This window comes from Nerophis ophidion, linkage group LG09, assembly GCF_033978795.1.
Source record: "Nerophis ophidion isolate RoL-2023_Sa linkage group LG09, RoL_Noph_v1.0, whole genome shotgun sequence".
Taxonomy (NCBI): Eukaryota; Metazoa; Chordata; class Actinopteri; order Syngnathiformes; family Syngnathidae; genus Nerophis; species Nerophis ophidion.
The window spans coordinates 60,822,255-60,844,446 of NC_084619.1; the positions used below are offsets into that span (position 1 = coordinate 60,822,255).

Below are 22,192 nucleotides of genomic sequence, written 5' to 3' on the forward strand. Positions count from 1 at the left end.
CCGGGAGACTCCCAAATTTCAGTGCCTCTCCCGAAAATCTCCTGGGACAACCATTCTCCTGAACCTCTCCCGATTCCGAGCAGGACCTGAGTGAGGACAGCCTGTCGTCACGTCCACTTTTCCTCCATATAAACAGTCACGTTATAACATCTACGGCTTTTGGAGAGTGCACAACTGCACACACAACATGGAGACGACTATTATATATGTCTCCGTTATCCATACGTTTATCTATAACCCACAAAGTAGGCAGGCGCAGAGCTATTCCTTAGCGTGTGTTTATTCCAGCCTGTCCGTTAATACACTGACACACAACATTCGGAATCCCATCATGCATTGATTCAAAACTACAGCAAGTAGTAATGTCCAAAAAAAGATAGTGACAGAGAATAGAACGAGGATGGACAATTCAACCTTAATCTCACTCCTTTCCTGCAAATTAAATGTCACAGATGCTGCCCATACCTATGCTCCTTCAAAGGCTGTGCTACTGCCCCCCCCGATAAATTCAAATAAAGTCAGTATGTCTTCCAGACTTGATAATCGCCATTTGTATGCGTTGTTACGGATTGCCGGAGCAGTCAGTCTTTTGCATCCGTTTCAGCAGCTTCCGCTGTTTGTACTGCGAATAGATGACAGTAACGGTAAACTCCTGAGAGTTTGTGTAACCGTATTAAATTAAAATAATCGAAAAAAACGTGATTGATAACTATACTTTGATAAAATTATAGCTAGCTTAAATGCTAACAAATATTATTTTCCCCGTGAAGAAACGTCGTCCCCCTATACAAACTGGTATAAGACACCGTATTCACATTGAACATAAAGGCGGTGCTGCTTGTGCACAAAATTATCGATATAAATCCCACAGTATTAAGTTGAAACAACCGGACACGGTCTTTATTCAACAGGAAGTGCAGCCGCGTGACGTCACGTAAACCGGAAGTTTTAAGAACTGATCACCCATCCATCCATTCATTTTCTACCGCTTGTCCCATTCGGGGTCGAGGGGGGTGCTGAAGCCTGTCTCAGCTGCATTCGGGTGGAAGAGGCTGTACACCCTGGACAAGTCGCCACCTCATCGCAGGGCCAACACAGATAGACAGACACACTCACATTCACACACGGGCCAATTTACGCAATTTAAATGATTAAAACTACATTCTTAGCATTTACAAATTAAAATGGAAGAAGATAAACATATCTAAACACACAAATAAAAATAATTTGGCTTTTATGAAGGCAGAACGAAATGTGATGTTTCCTCCATTTACTTTAGTTATTAAAAAAATACAACTTGTTTTAAACATTTTAACGCGTGTATAATTACTTTTTTAACACATTAAAAAATATCACAATAATAATGATAGCCGCGATCATTTCGGTCACAATAACTTTATGTATTTTTTTGGTCGTGTATATTTGAGGGTAACTCACCCTCCTTAAGAGAGACAGAAGCTATTTTATTGCTTTTGGTTGTGATCTTTATTTAACTGCAAACTTTTGTTTACATGTTGTATTGTTTTTTATTATTTGTTTTATTCAAATTGGTATTCAAATGTTTACATTTCAATTACAATGTTAAGATTATGAGACATACAAGTAAATTGCCATGCATTATTAGTAGAGATGTCCGATAATGTTTTTTTTGCCGATATCCGATATTGTCCAACTCTTAATTACCGATTCCGATCTCAACTGATACCGATATATGCAGTCGTGGAATGAACACATTAGTATGCCTAATTTTGTTGTGATGCCTTGCTGGATGCATTAAACAATGTAATAAGGTTTAGCAAATCAAATCAACTCAAGTTATGGAAAAAAATGCCATATTTATTATTGAAGTCACAAAGTGCATTATTTTTTTTAACATGCCTCATAACAGCAGCTTGGAATTTGGGACATGCTGTAGCGTCCTGGAAGAGTTAGTGCTGCAAGGGGTTCTGGGTATTTGTACTGTTGTGTTTATGTTGTGTTACCTCAACCTCCTCAATTTCTCTCAGGGAGAGCATGTCCCAAATTCCAAGCTGCTGTTTTGAGGCATGTTAAAAAAAAATAATGCACTTTGTGACTTCAATAATAAATATGGCAGTGCCATGTTGGCATTTTTTTCCATAACTTGAGTTGATTTATTTTGGAAAACCTTGTTACATTGTTTAATGCATCCAGCGGGGAATCAAAACAAAATTATGCATAATAATGTGTTCATTCCACAACTGTATATATCGGTATCTGTATCGGTAATTAAGAGTTGGACAATATCGGAATATCGGCAAAAAAAGCCATTATCGGACATTTCTAATTATTATTACATTAATGGTTCATTTGGACTCAAAAAAATGATAATGGCAATAGTTTTGTTTAATCGACGATAATTTCTAGGTTGATACATTGATTACATTTGTTATCGGCCAAGGCCTAGTGACATTATTAGACAGTGTGAGAGTCCAGTCCATGGAGACGCCAACAGAGAGAGGGTGGTAGGAGGATCTTCTACCATGTACATCTCCCTTCCAAAACTAGATCACCAGTACTATTTATAGCAACAGCTCACATCTGTTTTTTTCTCTCCTGCCAGCTAAAAGATTACTATGCAGCTAAAACTGGCTACAAAATAAATAATGTCTCCTTGTTCCCATGGCAAAGGTCCAGTATGGGATGAGAAAATCTGGAAAAAAATGCAGGAATGTTTGGGAACAACCACAGTGGAGATTTGTTTTTCTCTTCCCATCAAAATGTTAGAATCAGGACAGTTGCAGCTTGCATGTTGTAACATCCTTTCATAGCCACTAGGGCGGGCATGTGTGTTAGCTGGTGCGGTTTCCATCCATCCATTTTTCTACCGCTTGTCCCTTTTGGGGTCGCTGGAGCCTATCTCAGCTCCATTTGGGCGGATTGCAGGATACACCCTGGACAAATCGCCACCTCATTGCAGGGCCGGTTTGGCGTTGTATAATAACGTGTACTTCTCTTTAGTCGCGCAAAAAGCAACCATACATCAAAGTCAGTGGAGTTGTCACGTGTAAATGGTAAATAAAAACAGAATACAATGATTTGCAAATCCTTTTAAACCTTTATTTAATTGAATAGACTGCGGAAACAAGATATTTAATGTTCCAACAGAGACACTTTTTCACTTTGCATCAGTCCATTTTAGAAGAGCTAGGGCCCACGACGCGTTTCTGGGTGTTGTTGATAAATGGCTTTCGCTTTGCAGAGTAGAGTTTTAACTTGCACTTACAGATGTAGCAACAAACTGTAGTTACTGACAGTGGTTTTCTGAAGAGTTCCTGAGCCCATGTGGTGATATCCTTTACACACTGATGTCGCTTTTTGATACAGGTCACGGCCTTACCGTTTACGTGCAATGATTTCTCCATATTCTCTGAACCTTTTGATGGTATTACGGACCGTAGATGTTGAAATACCTAAATTCTTTGCAATATCTGGTTGAGAAATGTTGTTCTTAAAACTGTTCGACAATTTGCTAACACATTTGTTGACAAAGTGGTGACCCGCGCCCCATCCTTGTTTGTGAATGACTGAGCATTTCATGGAAGCTGCTGTTATACCCAATCATGGCACCCACCTGTTCCCAATTAGCCTGTTCACCTGTAGGATGTTCCAAATAAGTGTTTGATGTGCATTCCTCAACTTTCTCAGTCTTTTTTGCCACTTGTGCCAGCTTTTTTTAAACATGTTGCAGGCATCAAATTCCAAATGAGCTAATATTTGCCCAAAATAACAAAGTTTATATTGTCTTTGCAGTCGATTCAATTGAATATAAGTTGAAAAGGATTTGCAAATTATTGCATTTTGTTTTTATTTGTCATGACGAGGGGGTTTTCGCAACTTACTGCGAGGATTGTTCTCCCGGGATGCAAACGGACTTTTCCGGACCAGGTTAGCAGGTAGGAACATATTTAATTCCAAAAACTCAAAAGGGTACAAAAAAACAGAAACCAAACCAAAGGAGAGCGTGCCCATCCCACGCGGAAGCCAAGGCAAAAACTTAGGACATGAAACTAAAGACATGAAAACCTCACTAAACTGTGGCTTGAAACAAATAGCATGTACTATGGAATCACGTGAATACAAGAATGAAACGATGGCATGAAAAGAGCATGAAACTATGGCATGACAGAGCAATGTCGCCAGACCGACTAACTGGCAACAACAGGCTTAAATAATAGTCTCTTGATTAGAGACAGGTGTGACCAGAACACAAGATGCAGGTGAAAATCATAAGTCGGCATGGAAACTAAAACAAACAAGGGTGCACAAAAACAAGAACTAATGGAGTCTTAAACTAACAGAAAATAACAAAAAACATGATCCAGACTACAGATCATGACATTATTAACAATTTACACAACCTTACCAGAGGAAAAAAACGATACATATTTATCCGGGAGCTTTGATACCAATGTCCTTCACCCAGCCACACACAAATAAGTTATAAACCTCCATGCTTTTCCAAGTTTTCATCTGTTTTGTGGTGAACAATGATGTCTGGAGCACAATAGTTCCACAGGTCTGGGAACGCGACCGACGTATAATCCTTGATATCACTCCACAATTTTTTCATATATAATATAGTGATCCATACCATTGCATAGTTGTTGTTTTTTTCCTCGAATCTGCTTTTTGCATGAAGAGTTGAGCCTCTTTTGTACTCTGATAGTTTGTAAGATGGACATCTTGGCTTTTTTTCACTTCCGGGAAGAAGTCACATGACGGAATACAAGCAATATTGTGTGTCGACATAATGAAGTTCCAACAACTCGTGCTTTGACGAGCTCAATAATAATCATAAAAACTAGAAAAATCACTTGTTTGAGCACCTATTTCTAAAAAAAAATGCCGATAATGAAGTTACTTACCACACACCAGGGTTGTACTGCATACCTGTATCAGTATAGTACCACGATACTACTGACTCATATTCGGTACTATACCGCCTCTAAAAAAACACCCCCGCCCCCGTCATGCCGTGCCATTGCTGGTTGACGAGCAGACGAGCATGTTTGGCAGCGCACACACACAGAGTACTTACAAGCAGAAACAGCGTGTAGACAGAAAAGGGAGAACGGATGCATTTTGGCTTAAAAACTGCAGATAAAGGTGAAGTTCTTACACTGAAACACCCTCAAGAGAGGTCCTTGAAGACATGGCTAGCTAGCCCGTGGCTAAAGTCCACCCACAGTCTGCAGTGTTGTAGCTACTCACTAATCCTCCTCTCCATGGCGACAAATGAAAAAGGTTTCATACAAGTATATTATCACTGAAGGACGAGGATTAGCTAAACATGCTTCACTACACACCATAGCTCACCGGCGTCACAATGTAAACAAATGCCATTGGGGGATCTACACCTGACATCCACTGTAATGATACCAAGTACAGAACCGTATCTAGTTGATACTACTATGATTACATCGATATTTTTTGGCATCACCTCTTCTTCTTTCTTGTTTTTGAAATGTATATTATGTTTATAAACTCAGGAAATATGTCCCTGGACACATGAGGACTTTGAATATGACCAATGTATGATCCTAGAACTACTTGATATCGGATTGATACCCAAATTTGCGGTATCATCCAAAACTAATGTAAAGCATCCAAACAACAGAAGAAAAAGTGATTATTACATTTGGACAGAAGTGTAGACAGAACATGTTGAAACAGAAAATAAGCAGATATTAAGAGCAAATGAACAAGTAGATTAATAATAAATTTTGTACCACTTATCCTTAATAATTTTGACAAAATAATAGAAGAGAAAATGACACAATATGTTACTGCATATGTCAGCAAACAAATTAGGAACCCTTGTTAGTTTGCTTACTACTAAAAGAGAAGTTGTCTTGTATGTTTACTTTATTTAAGGACTAACTTGCAATAAGAAACATATGTTTAATGTACCCTAAGATTTTTTGTTAAAATAAGCCAATAATACATTTTTTGTAGTCACCTTTAATTAGAAAAGTAGCAAAAAGTGCTGAAATTATTTTGGTACCAGTACCAAAATATTAGTATTGTGACAACACTAGTATCTAATCGATACTACTATGATTACATCGATATTTTTTGGCATCACATCTTCTTTCTCGTTTTTTAAATGTATATTATGTTTATATACACAGGAAATATGTCCCTAAACACACAAGGACTTTGAAACTGACCAATGTATGATCCTGTAACTACTTAGTATCGGATTAATACCCAAATTTGTGGTATCCTCTAAAACAGTGGTTCGCAACTTTTTTTCAGTGATGTATACCCGTGAACATTTTCTTAATCCAAGTACACCCTAATCAGACCAAAGCATTTTTGATTGAAAAAAAGAGATAAAGAAGTAAAATACAGCACTATGTCATCAGTTTCTGATTTATTAAATTGTATAACAGTGCAAAATATTGCTGATTTGTAGTGGTCTTTCTTGAACTATTTGGAAAAAAAGATATAAAAATAACTAAAAACTTGTTGAAAAAGTGAAAAGTGATTCAATTATAAATAAAGATTTCTACACATAGAAGTAATCATCAACTTAAAGTGCTGTCTTTGGGGATTGTAATAGAGATCCATCTGGATTCATGAACTGAAAGACCTGCTGAAATGAGATTTTCTTATTTAAACGGGGATAGCAGGTCCATTCTATGTGTCATATTTGATATTTCGCAATATTGCCATATTTTTGGATTTAGTAGAGAACATCCACGATACAGTTCGCAACGTTTGGTCGCTAATAAAAAAGCCTTGCCTTCACAGGAAGTATCAGACGATGTGCGCGTGACGTCACCGGTTGTAGAGCTCCTCACATCCTCACATTGTTTACAATCATAGCCAACAGTAGCTAGAGCGATTCGGGCCGAGCAGGCGACAATTTCCCCATTAATTTGAGCGAGGATGAAAGATTTGTGGATGAGGATATTGAGAGTGAAGGACTAGAAAAAAAAAAAAAAGGAAAAAAAAAGGCGAGGACAGTGGGAGCGATTCAGATGTTATTAGACACATTTACTAGGATAATTCTGGAAAATCCCTTATCTGCTTATTGTGTTACTAGTGTTTTAGTGAGATTATATGGTACCTGAAAGTTGGAGGGGTGTGGCCACTGGTGTGGTGACCGCCAGTGTCTCAGGTAGGAGGAGGTAATAGTCCGCAGCAGCTGCAGGAGGACGCAAGCTCCGCTCATAACTACGGTAAGAGCCGACTTATTACCACAAATTTCTCACCGAAACCTGCCGGTTGACATGTTCGCTTGACCGCTCTGATCCATAGTAAAGCTTCACCTTTGGGATTTTTAAACAAGGAAACACCAGCTGTGTTTGTGTTGCTAAAGGCAGCCGCAATACACCGCTTCCCACCTCCATCTTTCTACTATGACGTCTCCATTATTAATTAAACAAATTGCAAAAGATTCAGCAACACAGATGTCCAGAATGCTGTGTAATTATGCGATTAAAGCAGACTACTTACAGCTTAGATCGGGGTGGGAAAAAAATGTCCGCTACAACCCGAGACGTCAAACGTACCGACGTTTTCCACAGGAAACTTCGCAGGAAATTTAAAATTGAAATTTAGTAAACTAAAAAGGCCTGTGTTGGCATGTGTTGCAATGTTAAGATTTATTCATTGATATATGAACTATCAGACTGCGTGGTCGGTAGTAGTGGGTTTCAGTAGGCCTTTAATTCTAAACATTTCTCCATAAAAAATGAAATCTTTGACATCAATATTTATGGAACATGTCCACAAAAAAATCTAGCTGTCAACACTGAATATTGCATTGTTGTATTTTTTTTTTTCAGTTTATGAACTTACATTCATATTTTGTTGAAGTATCATTGAATAAGTATATTTATAAAGGATTTTTGAATTGTTGCTGTTTTTAAAATATTTGTAAAAAATCTCACGTACCCCTTGGCATACCTTCAAGTACCCCCAGGGGTACGCGTACCCCCATTTGAGAACCACTGCTCTAAAACTTAAAGAGAACTTAGCAAACATTCCGGCAAGCTAGTCGCACACGACCGATACCAATATGACATTTCACGACAAAAAAATGACTTAACTTACCTTTATGTGCTGTTTCCCCCTCGTTTCGTCGCTGAGACGTTGGGGTAATTTGAAGGCGATGAAAAAATGTGTTAAGTTTTAATTAGCGAACTTCCAGCTAGCATCGTGAGCGCGTTCACGACAGCTATAGCACGGCAGGACCCGGATGTTGCGTTCAAAACCATCACGAAGTGTCGTAAAATACAATTTAAATGTATTTCATCAATTTCGAAGGGTCGTAAAATACAATTAAAATGTATTCCATCGCTGTTAAAGTAAAGCCAAAAAATATTGTCTATACATAAAAAAGTCTTAAAATAATAAACTAACGAAAAAAGATAAGAGGAAAGCTCCGGGGAGGGCGATACTGCGATTTTTTTTTTTATAGTGATTCGATATTAAGTGAATACAGAGCTGGTATCGCCGATGCTTTGAATTGAAAAGCCCTAAACATTCAATCAATATCTTAATTGGCCTCTAGTTAGTTGATAATGACTCTGATTACACAGGGAAATAATATATTTAAATAAATGTGTTTTTATAACTTGAAATATTTCTTTAGTATGTTATTAAAGAGGAAGCCATGTTTTATTCAGTTTTATTCAGTGCATCTCTGCCTTCACTCGTTGCACAGGTTGCTATGGCAACAGGTCCAGCCGGGTTGGGAGCACTTGTCAACCGTAATGCATCCCTTCTCGCCGTTGTCTGCACAGGAAACAAAGTCACAGTCACAAAAATGATACCACGTGCACGGCAGAGTCGACCGGCCGTACAGTTTCTAGTTTTGTGTGGTTGTCGTTCCCCTACAGTTGTTTTTCATGCCGGGTTGTCATAGCGACACAAACAACACAAGGCAAGGTTTTCCTTTTATTGGCGCACACAGTTCGCCCTGGCTCGTCAACGCATTAGAGCACACCTGGTCTGCCAGAGAATAAGAAGACAGAGCAGAAGCTTGGGATAGAGTAAAGAATCTTGTCACGAGTTTGGCATGACAGCACAAATGTTCCACTTCTGCATATGAAGTAACTTGACCTCATTTACTCTGTTACATTTATTCTATTACTTTTACTTTATTACAGTTACTATATTACATTTTTTGATTGATTGATTGAAACTTGTGTTACTAGATTGCACAGTACAGTACATATTCCGTACAATTGACCACTAAATGGTAACACCCGAATATGTTTTTCAACTTGTTTAAAGTCGGGGTCCACGTAAATCAATTCATGGTAAATGTTACCTTGTAACGTTTACTTTGACAGTTACTCTGCTACATTTACTTTGTTACAGTAACTATGTTACTTTTAGTGTTATGTTTACTTTTTTACATTTAGTATGTTACATTTACTTTGTTACTTTTACTTTGACACACTTACTGTGTTAAATTTACTTTGTTACTTTTACTTTGTTACAATTGCTATGTTACATTTACTATGCTAATTTTACTCTGTTACATTTACTTGGTTTCATTTACTCAGTTACACTGACTTTGCTACAGTTACTCTGTTACTTATAACTTGTTACATTTACGTTGTTACTTGTTTTCTGTTACATGTACATGGTTACATTAACTTTGTAACTTTTATCGTGCAACATTTACTTTGTCACAGCTACTCTGTTATATTTACCCTGGTACTTCTACTTTGTTGCAGTTACTCTGCTACTTTTACTCTATTACATTTCCTTAATTACATATCATTGGTTACATTTACTACGTTACAGTTTCTATGTTACTCTTGCTTTGTCACATTTACTTTGTTACAGTTGCTCTGTTACATGTACTGGGTTAGATATACTTTGTTATATTTATTCTGTTACTTTGTTACAATTACTCCGTTACTTTTGCTCTGATACAGTTACTTTGTTACATTTACTTGGTTATATTTACTGGGTTATTTTTACTCGGTTACATTTACTTTGTTAAATTGATTCTGTTACATTTACTCTGTTACCTTTAATTGGTCACGGTTACTTTCTCAGAGTTACTTAGTGACATTGACTCTAACTTTTTGGATAAATCGTACTTGTCAAATTACTTTTACTTGAGTATTGATATGTAAGAAATATATATGTATATACATAAATCAATATACATGTCTATATTTAAACACACACACATCTATACACACATACATATATATACAGTACACACACATATACAGTAGATACATATATTTTTGTCTTGTCCCCACAATTTGCCTCTTTATCTTTTTTCTTCTTCTTTCTATTCCCTCCTGCACAAAAATGTGAATACATACAAACATTTAATAAAGTCAAATACAAATAAGGTAACAAAAGATTTTTAAAAAATTCAACTTGGGACGCTGGCGAGCCAGATATGGCACGGGGGCCTCAGTTTGGGCACCTCCGTACTAAATCAATCAGAAGTTACTCACCAGTTACTCGGTACTTGAATAGTTTTTTCACTGACTACTTAGTTTTACTCAAGTAAAAAAAAAAAATTGACTAATTAATTTATTATTCATGATTATTATTCTTCATTATTCTCGATACAATTATTAATAATGATTATATTATTTAATATACATATTATTTAGTCTTATTATAATTATTTAATAATAATTATGATAATACTGTAAGTATTTTTAAATACTACTCATAATTATTTAATATTGTTATTATGCTTAATATTAGTAATAATCATAATAAGTACTATCAACTTGTATTGTTGTATTAATGACTTTGTACTATTATTTGAATATTACTCTAAAGCAGGGGTCGGCAACCCAAAATGTTGAAAGAGCCATATTGAGTTGAGTTTGAGTTTATTTCGAACATGCAAGCATACAACATGATACATCACAATTTCCAGTTTCTCTTTCCAACATGTTCGAAAAGGAGGAGGAAGAAGCAGAGCTTATTTAATCCTACCCCTTTTCTTTACATAACAGTTGCTAAAACTTTTGTTCACTTCCTGTTCTCAATGTATTCACAATGTATACTCCATAAGTAATAAGTAATCACAATACAAATAAATAAATAATTGCTTAAATTTTAATCCATACGATGAGATAAGTCAGATTACTTTGAAAATGAATGTGTGAGTAAAATCAGAATTTTTATCATGGTTCTTCATTTTTGTACTTTGTTAACACTTCCAGTTTGAAGAGTTTCTTGAAATGGATCATATTAGTACATTGTTTGATTGCTTTGCTTAATCCATTCCATAATTTAATTCCACATACTGATATACTGAAGGTTTTAAGTGTTGTACGTGCATACAAATGTTTTAAATTACATTTTTCTCTAAGATTATATTTCTCTTCTTTTGTTGAGAAGAATTGTTGTACATTCTTGGGAAGCAGGTTATAGTTTGCTTTGTGTATAATCTTAGCTGTTTGCAATTCCACTATGTCGTGGAATTTCAGTATCTTTGATTCAATAAATAAAGGGTTTGTATGTTCTCTATATCCAACATTATGTATTATTCTAACTGATCTTTTTTGTAACACTGTTAGTGAATGAAGTGTACTTTTGTAATTATTTCCCCATATTTCTACACAGTAACTCAGATATGGTAACACTAGTGAGCAGTAGAGAATATAAAGTGATTTTTGGTCTAGAAAATATTTGGCTTTATTCATTATTGATGTATTTCTTGCAACTTTATGTTGTATATTTTTTACATGAGATTTCCAGTTCAATTTATCATCAATCATTATACCTAGAAATTTGGTTTCATTTACTCTTTCAATTTCTATTCCGTCTATTTGTATTTGTGTTTGACTTTCTTTTCTACTGTTACCAAATAGCATTATTTTAGTTTTACTGAGATTCAATGATAGTCTGTTTTTGTCAAACCATTTTTTTAATTTGTTCATTTCTTCTGTTATTATTTGTATTATCCACTGTGTGTTCTCTCCTGAACAAAAGGCTGTTGTATCATCCGCAAATAATACTAACTTTAAATCTCTTGTAACTTTACAAATGTCATTTATATAGAGATTGAATAATTTAGGTCCCAGTATTGATCCCTGAGGTACACCACAGGAAATATTTAGCATTGTAGAAGTATGTTCGCCTAGCTTCACGTATTGTTTCCTGTTCGTTAGATAACTTCTTATCCAATTTAAGACTAACCCTCTGATGCCATATCGTTCCAGTTTTTTTATTAAAATATTGTGATTAATTGTGTCAAATGCTTTAGTTAGATCCATAAACACTGCTGCCGCACATTTTTTATTATCTATTGCATTGGTAATTTCTTCTGTGATTTCAATTAAAGCCATTGAAGTTGAAACATTAGCTCTGTATCCATATTGGTTCTCTTCGAGTATTCTATATTTATTTATGAAACTCTCTAATCTGTTATTGAACAGTTTTTCAATGATTTTAGAAAATTGTGGAAGTAAAGAAACAGGTCTATAATTTGTAAATAGATGTTTATCACCAGTCTTATAAATTGGTGCAACTTTAGCTATTTTCATTTTGTTTGGAAATGTACCTGTTTGAAATGATAGGTTACTAATATACATTAATGGTCCTGAGATCTCATCAATCACCTTTTTTATCGTATCCATATCAATTCCATTACAATCAGTTGAAGTCTTTGATTTACATTTTTTCACAATTTTAACTATTTCCTCCTGTGTCACATTACTGAGGAACATGGAGTTGGGATTTCGCTCTATGGTATCATAATAGTCCTCAATTGAAACTGGGTCTGGAATCCTTTCTTCCAATTTTGGTCCAATATTTACAAAGTAGTTATTAAAGCTTTCAACTACTTCCTTTATGTTGTCATTATGTTTATTTCTGTCTAAGAAGTAATGGGGGTAATCCCTCTTAGTGCCATTTTTAATAATGCTATTGAGAATGCCCCATGTTGCTCTCATATTATTTTTGTTCCTGTCCAATAATTCACTGTAATATTCTTTTCTACATGATCGTAGTATGTTTGTTAACTTGTTTTTATACTTTTTGTACTTAACTTCTGCCTCAGTAGTTCTTTGTACTATAAATTTTCTATATAGCGTATTCTTCTTCTTACAAGCATTTTTTAATCCTTTTGTCATCCATGGTTGATTATTCTTTCTCTGTTTACTACTGAGTTGTCTCCATGGACAATGTTTGTCATAAAGTATTATGAACTTGTTTAAGAAATATTCATATGCTTCATCAACCTCTTCTTCATTGTACACATTGTCCCAATCTTGCTTTTGTAGCTCCATTTTGAAAGCAATCATCCTCTTCTCTGTGCACAGTCTTTGAAATGTCCTTTTGTCTTCCGTGTTCTTTTTACAGTTTCCATCATATATTGTAAAAACTGGCAGATGATCACTAACGTCGGTTATAAGTAAACCACTTGTAGTGTTATTATCAAAATCATTAGTAAAAATATTATCAATAAGCGTGGCACAGTGTCCTGTGATTCTGCTTGGCTTTGTGATTTTAGGATATAAACTGATGCTGTACATTGTATCAATGAAGTCATCAATAAACTTTTGCTTGTTAGGGTTCAATAAGTCAATATTAAAGTCACCGCATAAGAAAATTATTTTTTTACCATTGTCCATGTAAGTTGCCTTGATCCATTCTTCAAATGTTTCTATACTTGACTTAGGTGATCTGTATATACAACTAATTACTATGTTTTTGCTATTTTCCTGACATATTTCAATGGTAATACATTCTAAGATGTTATCTATAGCAAATGACATGTTTTTTACCACTTTGTAGTTCAGGTTCTTCATCACATACACAGCTACTCCTCCTCCATTTTTGTTGGTTCTGTTAATATAGTTTAGTTCATATCCTTCCAGATCAAAATCTATTCCTTTTTTATCATCAATCCATGTTTCTGTGATGGCGATCACTTTGAAGGGTTCGTTGATGTGTTCCAAAAAGTTCTTAATGTTGTTGTAGTTTGCATACAAGCTTCTGCTATTAAAATGAATAATTGACAATTTGTTGTCACTTTTAATGTTGCTATTATATTGCTCATCTGTGTAATAAAAACAATTATTACTAATGTGGGAAAAAAAATTTGTATCTGGATCTATATCGTTTTCCAAATCCTGGTTTTTGTGCTCTTTGTTGCAGAAGTTTTGTAGTTCCATATTTCCTTGCTCAACAATCTTTGATGTCGTTTCAATAATTTCTATAAGTGTAGATGGATGCAGTCCTGAATCTGAGTCTTCTTTTTTAGTCGTCCCTTGCAGTATAGTAGTGTTGATGTTGAATTTAGGTGCTTGTTTTCTGTCAGAGTCCATTATCATCGTTATTGTGGAAGCTGTGTAAACTTAAAATTTGTCCAGGTCTTTGATGTCATTGACAACAATTACTCTTGCTTCTGGACCTCCATTCAGCTTGATGTAGATTTTACAGTTGGCGCTCCAAGTTCCCTGGATTTTTCCCTGCTTTCTCAAGTCGCGTGCTTTCTTGGCGATTCCAGCATTACGTTTAGTGAGATGCTCATTCATGTACACATTTGTTCCCTTCAGCTTCTTTCCCTGTCTCAGCAATGCCATTTTAGATTTTCTGTTTACAAATTTCACAAGCACAACTGGAGTGGCGTTGTTGTCTCTTCTGTTCAGTGGGATGCATGTTTCGATGGTATTAATGTCGATTTCAATTTCCTTTGTTTGCAGGAAGTTGACTACTTGCTGTTCTGCCGAGACAAGATCCATTTCATCTGGTTCACCTTCATTATTCACAGCTTTCGCATAGGATCTTGGTTTAATTCGGTGCCCTGTCACAATGATTTCATTCATTCGTTTATCCTGCTCCATTTCATCTATGATATTCCACAGCGTGTAGTTTTCTTCTTGAAGGGTCTTCATTTGTTGGCACATTTCTTCTTGAAAGGTTTTCATTTGTTGGCGCATTTCTTCTTGAAAGGTCTTCATTTGTTGGCGCATTTCTTCTTGAAAGGTCTTCAAATGTTGGCACACATCAGAGACTTCATTTTTTCTGGTGATGATTTGAGTTTGCAGACTTTCAATATTTTGCTGCAGACTTTTCACATCTTGTTTGTGTTCTTCCATTGCTTTTTTCTGATCTTTTTTTATTTCTTTAATTTCTTCTTTCATTTCAAGGAGTATTTTTAGTAGTACTCCTTGTTCCCCATCATGTCCTGTATCCAGTCTCAAATCTTGGTCCCAGTTGTGTCCTGTGTTGGCTGACACCGAAGGTTTCGGGCTTTCAGTCTTCCCTTTAGCTTTTGGCATAGCGGCAGATCGATGACGTCAGTGCCTCTTGTGTATTAAACGGCAGTTACTTTAGCCACTTGCAGCAGGTTTAACTTGGTTGTTCCAACAATGAGTACCTTGTGTTGTTCACAGATCAATTTGAGGTGTTAGTCTGTCAACTTAAAACACTGCGACGTTGGAAGCACTTTAAAACAGCTGTAAACTCGCCGTAGTTTTTGGTTGCTAGGCAACCGCTTTGAGCTGCGGTAAGGCGCCGATGGCTTGAGGCAAACGACTCATCTAACTTGCCTTATTTCAGTGTATCAGTGCCTCGCAACTGACCAAAATGAGGTCAAGGATGCCAGGTTACTCCCCTGTGGCTGTGGTCGCAAATAAGTGGTCAAAATCTTCAGAATAAACAAAAACTCCGGTAGCAAAAGCGGAGCCTTTTTCTTTTGCGTCCTTTCTCATGAACAGGAAGTGACGCTATTGGACCAAAAATACAAAAACAAATCTGTCTGAAGCAGCAAAAAATTAAAAGCCATATTACATACAGATAGTGTGTCATGAGATATAAATTGAATTATGAGGACTTAAAGGAAACTAAATGAGCTCAACTATAGCTACAAATGAGGCATAATGATGCAATATGTACATATAGCTAGCCTAAATGGCATGTTAGCATCGATTAGCTTACAGTATTGCAGTGACCAAATATGTCTGACTAGCACTCCACATATGTCAATAACATCAACAAAACTCCCCTTTGAGCATTCATGCACAACATTATGAGTTTGGTGGACAAAATCAGACAGAAAAAGAAGTGGCATAAATCACGTCTTAGAAAGTCGGAGAAAGTTATGCATGTAAACAAACTAGGGTGAGTTCAAAGACCGCCAAAATTAGTGGGACAAAACAGCGCTCACCAAATACTCGAATCATCAGTGAAGCATGTTTAATATAAACAGTGTGCTTTATAGCAATTAGGGAGGTTTGTGTCATGTTTGTCCTCCTACAGAAACCAAATTAAAAGAAAAAATATGTTTTTATCCCCTCATCATTTCCTTTTTTCATATATATTTTTGAAAAAGCTCCAGAGAGCCACTAGGGCGGCGCTAAAGAGCCGCATGCGGCTCCAGAACCGTGGGTTGCCGACCCCTGCTCTAAAGTAATAGTACTTAAATTAGTTGAGTACAATTTTGGCCTACGTGACCCACCAAAAAGCATGTTTTGTACCAGACATTTAGAAAAAAATGAAATAATAATTATTATTATGACCTATAATTGTTGTGCTTTTAAATGCAGCAAGGTATCGCAGAGTGGCAAGTTTGTTTGGGCCGATACAAAAGTTGTTCTTCTGGCGTAAGACCATCGAACGTGAAATATGGACCGCATTAAACATGAGGATACAGTCGGTTGCCATGGTGACGATTTGATCGATTGATTGATTGATACTTTTATTAGTAGATTGCACAGTACAGTACATATTCCGTACAATTGACCACTAAATGGTAACACCCGAATACGTTTTTCAACTTGTTTAAGTCGGGGTCCACGTTAATCAATTCATGGTTAGTCCTGCTTTACCTCTTGTGTAGCAGGCTTGTTGCACGTTGCTGCTCTGACATTTCAGCTTCAGGTTGACCATGTAGTCGTCGAAGCCGTGACACTCGATGGTGAACTGTTGTGCTGTAGCATGAAGATGAGGAATTGACTGCACACGTTTAATTAAGAAGTTATGACTGTACACATTTACTTATGAAGTTATGACTGCACACGTTTAATTAAGAAGTTATGACTGTACACATTTACTTATGAAGTTGCGACTGTACACATTTAATGATGAAGTTATGACTGTACATATTTACTTATGAAGTTATGACTGTACATATTTACTTAAGTAATGACTGTTCATATTTAATTATGAGGTTCTGACTTTACACGTTTAATTACAATGCAGTGATTTGAGTGAGGAGAACAGACCTGAAATGAGCGGCAGGAGGAGCAGCAGGAGAAGATAAACCTTCATGTTGAAGATGTCAGGCCAGATGTTGACGACTGTCCTCCACTGAGGGGCAGAGGTCCATTTATACGCACACACACTCAAATAACACACACTGGCTATGAGGTCAGACATAATGTCTCCATTCGTTTGTTTGAACTTCGAACTCTTTCGAAAAGTTAATGATTGTTTTCCTAATTTTCGGATCTTGAACATCTGTTGTAATCCGTCTGGATTACACAACTACCTCTCATCGTTTATTTGTGGAATATTTGACGTTATTGTCGAATATTTCACAAATAAAAGATGATGTGTGAGTATATATATATATATATATATATATATATATATATATGTATATATATATGTGTGTATTTAGAAACATGTTATATATGTGTGTATATATCTGTATATGTATATATATGGTTGTACTGTATAAATATGTGTGTGTGTGTATATATGTATATATATATATATATATATATATATATATATATATGTGGGGCTTCACGGTGGGAGAAGGGTTAGTGCGTCTGCCTCACAATACGAAGATACTGCAGTCCTGGGTTCAAACCCAGGCTCGGGATCTTTCTGTGTGGAGTTTGCATGTTCTCCCCGTGAATGCGTGGGTTCCCTCCGGGTACTCCGGCTTCCTCCCACTTCCAAAGACATGCACCTGGGGATAGGTTGATTGGCAACACTAAATTGGCCCTAGTGTGTGAATGTGACTATGAATGTTGTCTGTCTATCTGTGTTGGCCCTGCGATGAGGTGGCGACTTGTCCAGGGTGTACCCTGCCTTCCGCCCAATTGTAGCTGAGATAGGCGCCAGCGACCCCCGCGACCCCAAAAATGGGAATAAGCGGTAGAAAATGGATGGATATATATGTATATGTATAGAAATGTGTATATGTACAGTGGGTACGGAAAGTATTCAGACCCCCTTAAATTTTTAATCTTTGTTAAATTGCAGCCATGTGCTAAAATCATTTAAATTCATTTATTTCCTCATTAATTTACACACAGCACCCCATATTGACAGAAAAACACAGAATTGTAGAATTTTTTACAGATTTATTAAAAAAGAAAAACTGAAATATTACATGGACATAAGTATTCAGACCCTTTGCTCAGTATTGAGTGGAAGCACCCTTTTGAGCTAATACAGCCGGGAGTCTTCTTGGAAATGATGCAACTAGTTTTTCACACCTGGATTTGGGGATCCTCTGCCATTCCTCCTTGCAGATCCTCTCCAGTTCTGTCAGGTTGGATGGTGAACGTTGGTGGACAGCCATTTTGAGGTCTCTCCAGAGATGCTCAATTGGGTTCAAGTCAGGGCTCTGGCTGGGCCATTCAAGAACAGTCACAGAGTTGTTCCGAAGCCTCTCCTTCGTCATTTTAGCTGTGTGCTTAGGGTCATTGTCTTGTTGGAAGGTGAACCGTCGGCCCAGTCTGAGGTCCATAGCACTCTGGAAAAGGTTTTCGTCCAGGATATCTCTGTACTTGGCCACATTCATCTTTCCTTCAATTGCAACCAGTCGTCCTGTCCCTGCAGCTGCAAAACACCCCCACAGCATGATGCTCCCACCACCACACTTGACTGTAGGGATGGTGTTGGGCAGGTGATGAGCAGTGGCTGGTTTTCTCCACACATACCGCTTAGAATTAAGGCCAAAAAGTTCTATCTTTGTCTCATCAGACCAGAGAATCTTATTTATCATAGTCTGGGAGTCCTTCATGTGTTTTTTGGCTAATTCTATGCGGGCTTTCATGAGTCTTACTCTGAGGAGAGGCTTCCGTCGGGCCACTCTGCCATAAAGCCCTGACTGGTGGAGGGCTGCAGTGATGGTTGACTTTCTTGAACTTTCTCCCATCTCCTCATTGCATCTCTGGAGTTCAGCCACTGTGATCATTGGGTTCTTCTTTACCTCTCTCACCAGGGCTCTTCTCCCCCGATTGCTCAGTTTGGTTGGACGACCAGCTCTTGGAAGAGTTCTTGTCATCCCATACGTCTTCCATTTAAGGATTATGGAGGCCACTATGCTCTTGGGAACTTTAAGTGCAGCAGAAATTTTTTTGTATCCATGGCCAGATCTGTGCCTTGCCACAATTCTGTCTCTGAGCTCTTCTGGCTGTTCCTTCGACCTCATGATTCTCATCTGCTCTGTCATGCACTGTGAGCTGTAAGGTCTTATATAGACAGGTGTGTGTCTTCCTTAATCAAGTCCAATCATTAGAATTAAACACAACTGGACTCCAATGAAGGTGTAGAACCATCTCATGGATGATCAGGAGAAATGGACAGTACCTGAGGTAAATATACATGTGTCACAGCAAAGGGTCTGAATACTTATGTCCATGTGATATTTCAGTTTTTCTTTTTTAATAAATCTGTAAAAATATCTACAATTCTATGTTTTTCTGTCAATATGGGGTGCTGTGTGTACATTAAAAGGAAAAAAAAATAACAAATGATTTTAGCACATGGCTGCAATTTAACAAAGAGTAAACAATTTAAGGGGGTCTGAATACTTTCCGTACCCACTGTATATTCATATATATATATATATATATATATATATATATATATATATATATATATATATATGAGACACTAGTGATTTAGGGCTATATAAGTAAACATTGATTGATTGATTGATATCCATATAATTATACATATATATACATATACATATACACACATATACAGTACAACCATATATATACATATACAGATATACACACACATATAACACATATCCAAACACATATATATACAAATCCACATATAAAAACATATATATATACACAATTGTGTGTATTAATATATGTATATATATATACACACACACATTTGTGTGTGTATATATATATATATATATATACACACATGTGTATATACAGTATACACAAATATATATACACATTTATACACACACACATATATAAAGTAGAACCATATATATACATATACACACATTTGTGTGCATATATATACATATATATATACACACACACATATACACACATTTATACATACACAAATATATATACACCTGTATACACGCACACATATAGAGTAGAACCATATATATACATATACACATATATATATACATATATATATAGTAGAATCAAATATATATAGATATAGAGATACACACATATAACATTTATTATACACATATACAGACATCCATATACGCACACATATATACACATTTGTATATATATATATATATATATATACATACATTTATATATATATATACACACACACAAATATATTTATACATATATACATATATACACACACACAAATATATATACATACACACACACCCCCCCGTGTATATATATACACAAACACAAATATATTTATACATACATATATATATATACACATATACACCCGTATATATATATATATACACAAACGTGTACATATAGACATATATGTGTATATATATGGACATATACACACATGATCTTTACATACATATATATATAAACATACATACACACGTGTGTATACATATGTATACATGTGAATGTATACATGCACATCCATCCATTTCCTACCGCTTATTCCCTTTCGGGGTCGCGGGGGGCGCTGGCGCCTATCTCAGCTACAATCGCATGCACATGTGTATAAATATATGTGTATATATACACACATACAGACAGACAGACAGACAGACAGAGAGAGAGAGGGAGAGAGAGAGAGAGAGATAGATAGATAGATAGATATTCGGTATAAGGTTACCAAGCTAAAAGCCTGGGGTATCAAGTCAAAAGGCAGCACTGCACTGGAGGTCATCAGGGTTTACTAAAGTTTACTAAAGTAGACATGGCCCAACAACACTGGCTAGCTGCTGGCCTCCATTACATACATACATTGTGTACTGTCTACATACATATACGGATAGATAGATAAATAGATAGATAGATAGATAGATAGTACTTTATTGATTCCTTCAGGAGAGTTCCTTCAGGAAAATTAAAATTCCAGCAGCAGTGTACAGAGTTGAGATCAATTAAAAAAAAAAAAAGTAAAAAGTAAATAATGGGGGTTTAAATTGAAACAAAATAGAGAAATATTACAATAAGAAGAAAAAATAAAAAGCAACAATGGGAATAAAAATATAACAGTAAAATAAGAATATAACAAGACAAAGTAGGCAGTAGTGACCATGTTATGAAAACGTATTGCACTGTTATTGTTTTGCATCCCCTGTCATCCTAGTACCCCCCGCCTCCCCGCCCCCGAGAGGAGTTGTACAGTCTAATGGCGTGTGGGACAAAGGAGTTTTTGAGTCTATTAGTCCTGCACTTGGGATGAAGCAGTCTAGAACTGAACAGGCTCCTCTGGCTACTGATACACACTTACTCTATGAATGTATACATGTGTATAGATACACATCAAATTATATATATATATATATATATATATATATATATATATATATATATATATATATATATATATATATATATATATATATATATATATATATATATATATATGTATGTATGTATGTATGTATGTATGTATGTATGTATGTATGTATATATATATATATATATATATATATATATATATATATATATATATATATATATATATATAAATAAATCAAATATACCCACCTTTTCACCAACACAAAGGTTTATTTTTGCCACGAATTGAAAAGTCTAACATGAACTATGATGAAAGTGATATTGTTGTTGTCTGGCCATGGCGGTCCAATCACGTCCGAGTACAGCAGGAGTGCACGTGGTGACCTTCCACCCCGAGGTTGCCATGGCAACGTACAGTCGGCGGCCAATGCGAAGTTTGCTCTTCGTCAGTCTCCAGCACCCCCTTTTAATCGTATAACCTACAGGAGGTTGGAGGTCAAAGGTGAGAGTCCTGCCTTGATCTGTGATATTTACTGGTCGTCACCTTGTCGGCCCGCCTACACATCCGCCGC

General features: G+C 36.1%; 2 protein-coding genes across 5 annotated transcripts in view; both read right to left on the bottom strand.

The window, feature by feature from the left end:
- Positions 1-8,256, bottom strand: part of LOC133559540 (follistatin-related protein 1-like) — a 71,843-nt gene extending 63,587 nt beyond the window's left edge. For 3 of the 4 annotated variants that reach the window (XM_061911396.1, XM_061911395.1, XM_061911393.1), the window contains exon 1: positions 8,086-8,255. The gene's annotated coding sequence lies outside the window, so the exon portion shown is untranslated. Of the gene's footprint in view, positions 1-8,085 lie in introns of all 4 variants that reach the window. The other variant, XM_061911394.1, reaches the window with a different exon arrangement.
- A 394-nt stretch (positions 8,257-8,650) lies between these two features.
- On the bottom strand, positions 8,651-17,359 carry wu:fj16a03 (uncharacterized protein LOC335475 homolog). Its single transcript, XM_061911397.1, has 3 exons — positions 17,202-17,359; positions 16,806-16,907; positions 8,651-8,769 (listed from the first exon to the last, which is right to left on the bottom strand). Exons 1-3 carry the CDS (start codon positions 17,353-17,355, stop codon positions 8,684-8,686), a joined length of 342 nt encoding a protein of 113 aa, XP_061767381.1. The 5' UTR covers positions 17,356-17,359; the 3' UTR covers positions 8,651-8,683.
- Positions 17,360-22,192: the final 4,833 nt, after the last annotated feature.